The sequence below is a fragment of the Dendrobium catenatum genome, unplaced genomic scaffold (assembly GCF_001605985.2).
Source record: "Dendrobium catenatum unplaced genomic scaffold, ASM160598v2 fragScaff_scaffold_1023, whole genome shotgun sequence".
Classification (NCBI taxonomy): domain Eukaryota; kingdom Viridiplantae; phylum Streptophyta; class Magnoliopsida; order Asparagales; family Orchidaceae; genus Dendrobium; species Dendrobium catenatum.
The window spans coordinates 492972-504579 of NW_021319485.1; the positions used below are offsets into that span (position 1 = coordinate 492972).

The 11608-nt window shown below is 39.8% G+C and overlaps 1 protein-coding gene across 2 annotated transcripts in view; it reads right to left on the bottom strand.

Moving 5' to 3' along the window:
• Positions 1–2178, bottom strand: part of LOC110096746 (zinc finger RNA-binding protein-like) — a 22809-nt gene extending 20631 nt beyond the window's left edge. Inside the window, exon 1 of one of the 2 annotated variants that reach the window (XM_028697973.1) lies at positions 1671–2178. In XM_028697973.1, the coding sequence (XP_028553806.1) occupies positions 1671–2132 (462 nt within the window). In that variant the 5' untranslated portion in view covers positions 2133–2178. The remainder of the gene's footprint in view (positions 1–1670) is intronic. The other variant, XM_020822812.2, reaches the window with a different exon arrangement.
• Positions 2179–11608: the final 9430 nt, after the last annotated feature.

Sequence of the window (11608 nt, forward strand, 5' to 3'; positions counted from 1 at the left end):
TGCAACACTACATCATTTATAGATTTAGGGTTTAAAGGTGAGTGGTATGAGTGTACCCCTATACACCTTATTGGTGGGTAAGTTCTCCATTCTTTCGGAGGCTATAAATCCTACCCATCTGCGTCACACAGATGACGCCACCTCCCTCTTTCTCTCATGCATGCTTGAGATGCGTGACCTCTTTCTTTTCTCCAGCTTTCTCTTCTTCAGACCGGCCGAATGTTGACTGAACTACGTGTGATCTGATTGAGCCAATTTGGGACCTTCCCCTTTGATTAGGAAAGCCTAGAATTTTCCCTTTGCACTAAATCCATTAAAGAAGATAATCTAACGTCCTTAATCGAGATTTTTCTTAGACCGAGGTCTAAGATGTAATTAAATACAGGAGCTTGCGCCCGTAGGAAACCGATCCCCACAATCAAATAAACTCCATTCGAGCTGATGTATCGAATGGGGGAAATCTCGTGAATTTAGGATTATGCATATTATTATCTGAAAGCCGCTATCCTCCATGGCTAATCGTATGTATAACTCCATCTGCTCTTCCATCGGCCTGCTTGTGTCAATTGTAAAGATCTACGACCACTTTGTCCTATGGAATAGGGTGATCGTACCCTTTGCATTCGAACCACACGAGCAGAGTCCTTTCGGAGACCCACAAACACATCTGTTCCATAGACAAATGTTACAACAATGATAGAAGGGGCACTCTAGTTAAGATTGACTTTTCCACAAACTACTGAAAGAACTGAAGTAATCAAATACTTACTCTTGATGCTCATCTTAATCATCTTATTTGCTTGATAGGCAAAGTTTGAATAAGAGGGTGGGATATATTGTAACAACTTGGAATTTATAACATTAATATATTGTCTACTTTGGCCTGATAGGCATCCTCTTAATATAACATCCCAAGGAGATAACCATCCAAGTACTTTTTTTTTAAATAATATTAACAAAGAATACTTTAATATGAACAAACTTAATCTTAAAATTCTTGACAAAATTCAAGCTATTATAGCAAAATGTGCCTCAATATTTAAGAATTTAGTTTCATTGTATATAATAGATATTATTATATCCCTTAGGAACCATGATCCTCGTAGATGGCTTTACAGATAGCCAAGTATTGTAAAGCCAAGTATCATTCACTGCATATGATTTCAAGGTGATTCCGACATATTTAAGATGTGGCTCCTACTATGTAGCACTTTGACTCAAATGGTTCTAGAGGTGGATGCCACGATGTAGCACTTTGACTTCCATAACACTTAGTTCCCATCTTTAATCTAGGATATTGTTATGATATAATTTGTACCAACAAAACTTTAAACTATCGAAATATTATCCAGTTTGGCCTAGCAAATCTTAAGAAAGTTACTCATTTTGATATAAGCAATCTTAACCTAGTTATGTGCTCCACTTCATAGATCTTACAAAAACAATCAACGTTTCTACAATAAACCGAAATAACATAAATAGTAGAATATATTATCCATCAGTTCACATTAGCTGCTGCATTTGTTTGTCCAGCAATGGTTATGCCACCACTAGAAGGGACACTCCTACGTGAAAATGAGTTCTTGGCAAGACGAAAAATACTCTTCTTATCTCGGCCATCAAAAGTCTAAGAACACGCTTAAAATTTACAAAATAAACTACGGGCTCACCGAAGCGTAGCCGAAAGGATGCATTCCGTACTGCCGAATCGCGTCCTTCGCAGCAATCGCCTTTGGATCTTCTCCTCCACCATAGTAAACCCCATCGATTGCACCCCCCACTTCCGCAGTGGAGAATCCCTCGCCGGTATAAGGGTATGACGGGTCGGCGGACGTTGCTGCACCGTCGAGCGGGTACCACGCAGCGGCAGCGAGTTGGTCGGCGTAGCCAGCGCTATGGGGCGTGAGTTCCTCTACTTTGACGGGCGATTGGATCGAGCTGTACATATAGTCATAGTAATTAGATGTGGGATTGGGGGAGTAGGAGATCGGTTGTTGGTGGTGGTCGAGAGCGCCGGCGTAATCCCATTGGGAAGACGGCGGAGCTAATGGACGGATGTTGTTGCCGGCGGTTAGTGGGTCATACACCGGCGGCGTCTTTTGAGGCTGCGACCACATTTGACCGTAATCCATCGGATGTAATGCTGAGTGGGGTTGGGGAGTGGTCGCGTTCAGAAAATTTATTCTGCCAAAATTTTCTGCTTGAGGAAACTTAAGATATGACCACTCCTAAGATGACAACAGCGTCCTGGAGTATTCACGGCGGTAGAGAAATACATAGTTTAATGTCTTAGCATTGTACAGAAATTCAGCACACAATCAGAAGAGTGAGAGGCTGTAACATTCATAAGAGACATCAGAATTTTTACGTGGAAAATCCCTAAAAATGGGGAAAAACTACGGAGCCTGGCCCAGTTTGAATGAATCCACTAATATTTGCGGTCGATTACAAATGAGGTGCTTCCTTGGGAGAATGTCTTGGATTTATGTAGCAAATATACATCATATAGATTGCATTACATGGTGGGAGTTACATATACATGTTTGGTTGATCGGAAAGATTGTATTCGGCAGGAGACCGGAGTCAGAAAGACCGTTGTCTGATGATGAAAGTCGGAATGATCATAGTAAGCGACGGAGGTCAGAAGGACAGTAATCGGCAGGAGACAGGGGTCAGAAAGATCGTTGTCTGTTGATGGAGGTCGGAAGGATCATAGTAGGCAACGGAGGTCGGAAGGACCGTAGTTGGCAGGAGGCCTGGGTCAGAAAGACCGTTATCAGTTGATGGAGGTCAGAAGGACCATAGTAGGCGACGTAGTTTGGAAAGACCGTAGTCGGCAGGAGACCTGGGTCAGAAAGACCGTTGTCAGTTGATGGAGGTCAGAAGGACCATAGTAGGCGACGGAGGTCGGAAGGACCGTAGTCGGAAGGAGTCTGGGATCAGAAAGACCGTTGTCTGTTGATGGAGGTCAGAAGGACCATAGTAGGCGACGGAGGTCGGAAGGACCGTAGTCGGCAGGAGACCGGGATCAGAAAGACCGTTGTCTGTTGATGGAGGTCAGAAGGACCATAGTAGGCGACGGAGGTCGGAAGGACCGTAGTCGGAAGGAGTCTGGGATCAGAAAGACCGTTGTCTGTTGATGGAGGTCAGAAGGACCATAGTAGGCGACGGAGGCTCCTGCAGTGGTCTGGCGAGGTTCCGGTGGTGGTCGAGGAGGAGCTTCTCCTCTTCTCTTCTTGCTTGGGTCCCCTCTTATGAAGAATGAGAGCTCTATTTATAGTTTTTTATGGAGTGGCATGGCCCGTAAATAGGCAAGAGATCAAGGGCAAATGGGGAGTGGTCGAATGGACAACCGATATTGAATCCTACGATCGAACACCGTTCGTTGGACATTTGAAGGCCTTAGTGATGTCGGAATTCGGCGATCTTGAGCTCGTTGGATTCGTCTCGTCGAGCCGCTCGATTCGAGTATAAGATCGTTAAAATCGGAGACCGTTTGGTAACTCCAATTGTGGTATGAGCTTTCCAACAACGCTTCGGGCGCTTGATTTGGACCCATTTGGGCTCGGATTGAGTCGAATTTGGTGTCGTTGGGTTTGTATTTCCGAGTCGCTCAATTTGATTGTAAGTTTGCTGAAATCAGAGTTTGGATGGTCTCCGAATTAATTTTTGAGGTTTCCAACTTGATTTTGCACTGAGATTCGCGCCCGTTTAAGATAATTTTTTGACGACATATCAGTTGCCCCCCTATTTTCGGACGTCGATGCTCCAGAAGTCCGAAAATATATGTGTCGACATTTTACATTGACCGAATAACAAAAAATTGTGTTCCAAAAATTAAAATCTTGCTCAAGCTTGATCATAGATGCCCCGTTGAGCTCCGAATGTATCAAAATTGAGTCCATAATATTTTAAAAATGTGTCATGGGGCCCCAAAAACGTCCGATTTGGACTGTCCGGGCCGAAATTCCAGCTCGTACATGAGTAGGAGGACGATTCGACCGGTTGATAGCTGCCGGCGAAAAGCGTTCCAATGTAGGCGAAAAGGCGCACCTTTTGCGCACGAGGCATTTAGAGCCTTTTTTTATTTTTTATTGATAAGATACTTGACAAGTAAAAATTGTCCCAATTTGATCTCTCTCAGAGAAATGCAAATCACAAATATTTTTTATCTCATGCTCACCATAAGTGATTCACAGGTGTTGCTAATGAAGCCATTCAGAAGTATCAACTCCTTAAAACCGCTGAGTATTTCCGTCTCTCCCTCCCTCCTTGAAAAGGAATTTTTATTGCGTCCGGTAGAGATACCGAGCATATCGAGTGTATCGAGCGTGTACCGAGCGCCTGTACCGAGCACGGTACTGAGTACTTTAGTGACGTGGCGTTTTGTTATTAACTTTCAGATGCATTCGATAACCTGACAGAATAATCACCCGAAATATGTATTGAACATGTTCCTTGCTTCAGGAATTATCCAAACCTTTCGACCTCCACCATCCAGCCTCGAAAGGCGTGCCCAAGGGGCACATGATTTGACTTGAAAACCGGTTGCAATTGATTTTTTTTATTTTTAATGCGCGGGACCCACGCATTTATATATATTTGCCGTTTGCATTTTTTGTTTTTTTTTTGTTTTGTTTTTGTATTTTTTTTTGGAAACTGCATAGATGGTTTTTTTTAAAAAGCCGCCCGGATGGGCGGTTTGGCCCAAACCGCCCACGTTAATAATAATTTTTTTTTTTGAGAGAGAGAGATAAAGAGAGCATTTTTTTTCCCAAAACTCCCTTAACTTCTCCAACTCCTTCAACCTCTCTCTCCTGCCTATAAATAGCCCCATAGGGGATTTGAAATTCTCCACATTCTCTTCTCCTCTATTCTTACAATTGAGGCTTTCCCATGGTCTTCCAAAGCCCCTCTCTTTACAAGGAAATCCGAAAATTTTCCCTTCTCCCTCTATTCTTACAATTGAGGTTTTTCCTTGGTCCTCCAAGGCCCCTCTCTTTGCAAGGAAGTCCGGAGATCCTCAATTCTTCCTCTATTCTTCGAGATATCCTGCGGAGTTCTGATGTTAGTTGTTTGGAGATGGAGGTCGAAGAGACCGTTGTAAGGAGGGAGGTTGAAAAGACAGTTGAAGTGCAGAAACCCGGCATCAGGTAGGAGGCTGACGGTGAACCGAAGTCCGATGAAGGGTGGAGACTTGGCGTCGAGTAGAATTCTGACGTCGGGGAAAAGTATGATGACGGGTAAAATTTCAACGTCGAGTAGAAGCCCAACGAAAGTCCATCGACGGGCAGAAGTCTGACGACGGGTAGTAGTCTGACTACAGGCAGAAGTCCATAGTCGAGTAGGGGTACAGCGTCGGGTAGAAGACCGACGAAAGTCCATCTACGGGCAGAAGTCCGACGACGGCTAGTAGTCCGACGTTAGGCAGAAGTCTGTAGTCGGGTAGAGGTGCAGTGTCGGGTAGAAGACCGACGAAAGTTAATCGATGGGCAGAAGTCCGATGACAGTTAGTAGTCCGACGGCACGCAGAAGTCCAACACCAGGTAGAAGACCGAAGAAAGTCAGTCAATAGGCAGAAGTCCGACGACGGTTAGTAGTCCGACGGCAGGCAGAAGTCAGACGTCGCATAGAAGTACTATCGGGTAGAATACTGACAAAAGTTTATCGACGAGCATAAGTCCGACGACGAGTAGAAGTTCGTTGACGAGCAAAAGTCCAACGACGGGGAGAAGTCCGACGTAGGGTAGAAGTACTGTGTCGCGTAGAAGACCGACAAAAGTTCGTCGACGAGCAGAAGTCCGACGATGAGTAGAAGTCCGCTGACGAGCAGAAGTTCGATGACAAGGATAAGTCTGACGTCGGGTAGAAGTACTGTGTCGGGTAGAAGACCAACGAAAGTTCGTCGACGAACAGAAGTCCGACGATGAGTAGAAGTCCGCTGATGAGCAGAAGTCCGACGACAGGGAGAAGTCCAACGTCGGGTAGAAGTATAACGTCGGGTATTAGTCCGTTGAAAGTCCTGCAAGGCAAAAGTTCAGCAACAGGAGGAAATTCAACATCAGGTAGAAATTTAACTTTGTGCAGAAGTCCGATGGAAGTCCATGGACCGCATTCTGGTGACGTTAACCAAGGATGTATAATCTATCCGAGGTTGTTTGTCAAAGCCTTTGCTCGATGATGTTAACCGATATTGGATCCACCAATGATGTAAGACCTATCTGAGGTTGTATGTCATAGCCTTTTCCTGATGATGTCAACCTGTGTGGAAGAGGTTGAGAGAATCCACCAAGGATGTGAGACCTATCCGAGGTTGTATATCGGAGCCTTTGCTCGACGATGTTAACCTGTATGGAAGAGGTCGAGAGAATCCACTAAGGATGTGAGACCTATTCGAGGTTGTATGTCAGAGCTTTTTCTCGACGACGTTAACTTGTATGGAAGAGGTCGAGAGAATCCACCAAGGATGTGTGACCTATTCGAGGTTGTATATCAGAGCCTTTGCTCGATGACGTTAACATGTATGGAAGAGGTCGAGAGAATCCACCAAGGATGTAGGACCTATCCGAGGTTGTATGTCAGAGACTTCGCTCGATGACGTTAATCTATGTGGAAGAGGTCGAGAGAATCCACCAAGGATGTAAGACCTATCCGAGGTTGTATGTCAGAGCACTGCTCGATGACGTTAACCTGTGTGGAAGAGGTCAAGAGAATCCACCAATGATGTAAGACATATCCTAGATTGTATGTCGGAGCCTTTGCTCGACGATGTTAACCTGTGTGGAAGAGGTCGAGAGAATCCACATCTGTGGCAAGACTTTTTCTACTGGACAAGCCATAGGTGGTCACAAGAGATCGCATTTGGCTGAAGGAAATAGTTCTGCTTCAGCTGTTCTTGTTTCTACTACTGGTACTAATGGTGTTCATGCCCAACCAGTAGGATTTTTTGCCATGATCACATTTTTTGCTGAAAGATGAGATTTTTCGCTTTTTGAACTGCTGCTGATCTTCATCTTCAGAAGGAAAAGAATGAACTTTTTTTCCACGTCCAATCATGCGAGAAATCTCATTGGGTAAATCTGGGATTGAATGAGTGCCTCTTGATAACATCAACAGACACAGAGCTCCATTCACTGCATCATTATCATACTCTGAGGATGAAGCAGAGATCTTCATAGCCTTCTGTGATGTCCTCCTCTGATTCCTCGCCGGCTTTGAAATTAAGGAAACTTCGCCATCAGATTGGCTCGACATTTCCTCGGCTTGCTCATCATAACTTCCCTCGCTCCATAAATCATCGTTCTCCTCATGATTGAGCTCATCTCTTGTCATCATAGATGAAGAATTCATTGAGAAGAAAACCTTCGCTTTCCTGGTATGAACCATATGCTTCTCCTTCTCCGGACACGTATCATCGAACCGTTGCAACTTCTTTGGATTATCTCTAAGGCCATATTTACTGATTGGCTTGTCTTCATCCTCCAGGGAGAGCTCGGCACAACATGAGTCCTCATGTGACCCCCAAGTGATCTCCCGCTGTGAAAGCTCCGCCCACATACTTTGCAAATGTGCTTCTCCATTCCTACACACAAAACAAATGAAAACAGGGGAGGATAAGTACAAGTAGAGAAGAGAACAGAGAACTCAAGTGAGGAACAGAGAAGTCAAGTGAGGCGAGATTGAATTCCGCAATGTGATCCTCTGTATAAACACCTTCTACAAAATAACCACGACTATATGACAAATTAAAAAATTTATTTTTGAGGCTTTAATTTTTCTTTTAAAAAATGATGAAATTATCCTAATGAGATATAATTATAAGAGTGAGGTCTAAGCCCATTATCCTGTTTCAAGGGTTTCAGGACCACAAGGCTGGAATAGCTATTTTCTCTTTTTTCGTTTTTACTTGCACCACCAAACAACATGGAAACAAAAACCTTAAATCTAGCTACCCGTAAGCTTCACTCAAAAAATCTATGGGGCAGTTTTCTTATTATTTTTTAAAATAATTTTTTAGTTTAAAAATTTTTAATTCAAAATATTTTTATATTTGAAAGTCACTTTGAAAATAGTAAAAAAGCTGCTTCAAATGAAGCCTAATTATATATACTGGAAAGTTATTTCAAAAAGCAGTAAAAAAAAAACATCCCAAATGAAACTTAAGTAACCTTAAATTCGAAGCTTGTGTATATTACATCTGCATGAATTTGTCTTTAATTGACTCAAAGCACCCACCCCAAAAAAGAGGCAACTAATAACATTAATAGTACACCAATAGCTAATAATAATAACTTCTATGAGTAGCTTCTTTTAGATGGGCGATTATTATCCAATCATCTCATAAGCTCCTTTTATAAGTGTAGTATACGTGCGAGTCTTTGTGCAACAGTTTGAATGAATTCTCACTTTGTCATCATAGATTTTCTACAGCGCTGATGATAATTTTTAAAATATTTGAATCTATTTTAAAATAACTGTAATGCATAAGGGAATCTCTAACCGAAAACCCAATTTTCCACTCTAAAATGATGTGAAACCTCAAAATGAGGTGGTTCATTTCATATGGAACTCTTTTTTTTTTTTGCGCTCTTCTTTGCGAAGTTAACCATCTCTCTCCTATTTCACGCGCTTCCTGAAAGGCTAAGCAAAGTGCAAAGGTACACGCTTTTTCTTGGCGTATCGATTTTTGGCGTGAGATTTGGTGTTCGAATGCAGCGATTCGTGGACTGTGTAGAATGATATGCAATTCTGTTGGAGATGATCTTAAGCAATATTACACTATCTCAAATAATAAAAGTTTTTTGTAGGCGGGTGGAATATAAATACAAACAAGAATTTATTAATTTGAATTTCAAATTAAAGGGAAAAATGATAGAATGGGTACTTAATTAATCCCTTAAATTGAGTTCAAATTTTTGGGAAATAATTAATTAGAATAGGAGAGAGATTGGGAGGATTAATGGAGAAGCATTAATTAAGTAGAGAGAGAGAGAGAGAGAGAGAGAGAGAGAGAGAGAGAGAGAGAGAGAGAGAGTTGAACATTGCTTTTGCATTCATCTAAAAGTGACCATTACAAAATTCTTACAAAACCAAAAAGGAAGAAAAAACAAAGGACCCTTAACCCGGGTCGCACCCAAAACTATCATCCTCAAGGATGGAAAAAAACTCTTGAGGAATACATATATTTTGTATATCACCCATATCCCAAACAAAACTATCCTCAATCGCTCTTTGAGAGAGAGAGAGAGAGAGAGAGAGAGAGAGAGAGAGAGAGAGAGAGAGGGTGGAATTAAAGCTTGCCTATTCAATAGTCTTAAATTGAGGTAGAGAATTTTATTCAAATCCAATTTGGAATTGAATTGTAATTGATTTAAAGAGTTTCCTAAAATAGATCAATTAATTTTAAGAAATTATTTGAATTTCAAATTGTGTTGGATTTGAATTTAAAACCTTTCCAAGATAATCATTAATCTAATTTTGGGAAGAAATTTAAAGAGGGAATGGGTATGAGGCCGGCCAAGAGAGAGAAAGGGAACTAGGGGTGTGTCTAGGTTCAATGTATTTGAACTAGGTATTAATTAATCAATCAATTTTAGAATTGGTTAATTAATTGAATGAAAGAAGTTTCCAAAAATAAGGTAATTAATAAAAATGGATTTGAAATTCAAATTAGATTAATCTGAATTTAAAATCTTTCCAAATTAATGTTAACTTAAATAAGGAAGAGGGGTTTTTTGAGGGAAGTGGGTGGAGCCATGGTGGATTTCGGCCAAGGGGAGGGAGGAGGAAGGGATGGGCTGGTGTAGGCTGATGGTGTGGAGGTGATGGAGGCAAGGTGACTATAAGTTTGTTGTTTGGTGGTGCAAGTAGAAACAAAAAGAGAAGAATAGCTATTTAAGCCTTGTGGTCGTGAAACCCTTGAAAAAGGATAATGGGCTTAGATCTCACGCTTATAATTATATCTCTTTAGGATAATTTCATCATTTTTTAAAAGAAAAATTAAAGCCTCAAAAATAAATTTATAACATTTTGGTGTTTTTAGATCATGACAAGATATTTTAACATTTTAGACATATTAGTCAAACTTTCAAGTCTTAATGGGGACTTTTATTTTAGCTTTGAAATAAACAAAAAATATATATATATTTTTTTTTGTTAATGAAAGATTTTTGATCAAAACATGCACTTATAATATTTGTAGCTCTGATAATAAGTAGATTAATGTAGAATGAGGAAAACATGGTTGATAGCTTTGACAGGAGTTTTACGTTGTTGTCATCTAGGGAGTGGTCATATGCTAAGTTTCCTCAAGTTTTACGTTGTTGTCATCTAGGGAGTGGTCATATGCTAAGTTTCCTCAAGTTTTACTTTTTGTTAAGATAAAATGTAATTTAGAAATTAAAATTTAGGTTATTTAGATCCCCTTCATTCAAGAGATAGACTATCTTTATCACTATCAATCCTTAAGAACTTGGGCTATTTAATTTCCTCTTCTTTTAAGAGGGTTTATCCCATTCACCATAGTTGCTAGCTTACTTTAGTTCATCTACTTCTAGAAGAGTGCCAATCATACTCATTTAGCATGGGATCTTGGGGTTATATAATCGCCTTATAAGCGACGAAGCATCCTAAATTATTTTAGCATTTACATTTAGATCATGCGACCTTTTCATTCATGGTGCTCAATCTAATTATGTCTCCAAATGAGTATACTAACAACAATATGCTTCTACTTAATTTGTATTAACACCTTTGAATTAGGAGGGAGATGTTTGTTGTGATGTACATTGACTATTGATAAGTGTTTTAGTTGAGCTAAGCTCTATGTTTGTTTTCTTTTTCTTTTCATAATGAAAGAATGTTATAGTTTTGATTCATTTATAAAATCAAAGAAATGGCGATGTTAGTATTATCATCAACTCTAGAGTTGACAAATATGATCACCACAATGGAGATTATGAGCTCTGATATCATATAGAGACTATGAGAGATTATTTTGATAGAAGTTAAGTATGATGAAAAAATCATATTAGATCAATTGAAGATAAGGATTTTGTAGAATAATTACATATCATTATTAACAAATATTCAAATAAAAAAATAAATAGGGCTTGTATGGGATTTCATGGCTGGCATGAAAATTATTGTATCATTATAACCACTGATTAGTAAAATATATTATGTCGAAGCTTGCCTATAGAAATCTAGTAGTCCAATATCAACAACATGACAGTGAACCAAACAATATCAATGATATAGCATATCAATCTATAAAAAAAAATATAAAAAGTGTAGCAAATTGCAGTGGACGATAAATTAGAGCTTCTTTCATTTTGTTTATGTTAATTTCAAAATCAAATCAATCCAGTTAATATATCATATATTTTATAAATAAATAAATGTTATATAAGTTAAAAATAAAGGCATAATCTCAGGAAATTGTGAATAATTTTTTTTTATATGTTAATATATTATAATCGGTATTTATTTGATTTATAAATAATTTATAAATTTTGATAAATTAATTATGACAAAGGATTATTATTATTATTTTAATTGTCTGTGCCGGTTCAAGCAGAAAATTTTGGCAGAATAAATTTCAGAACGC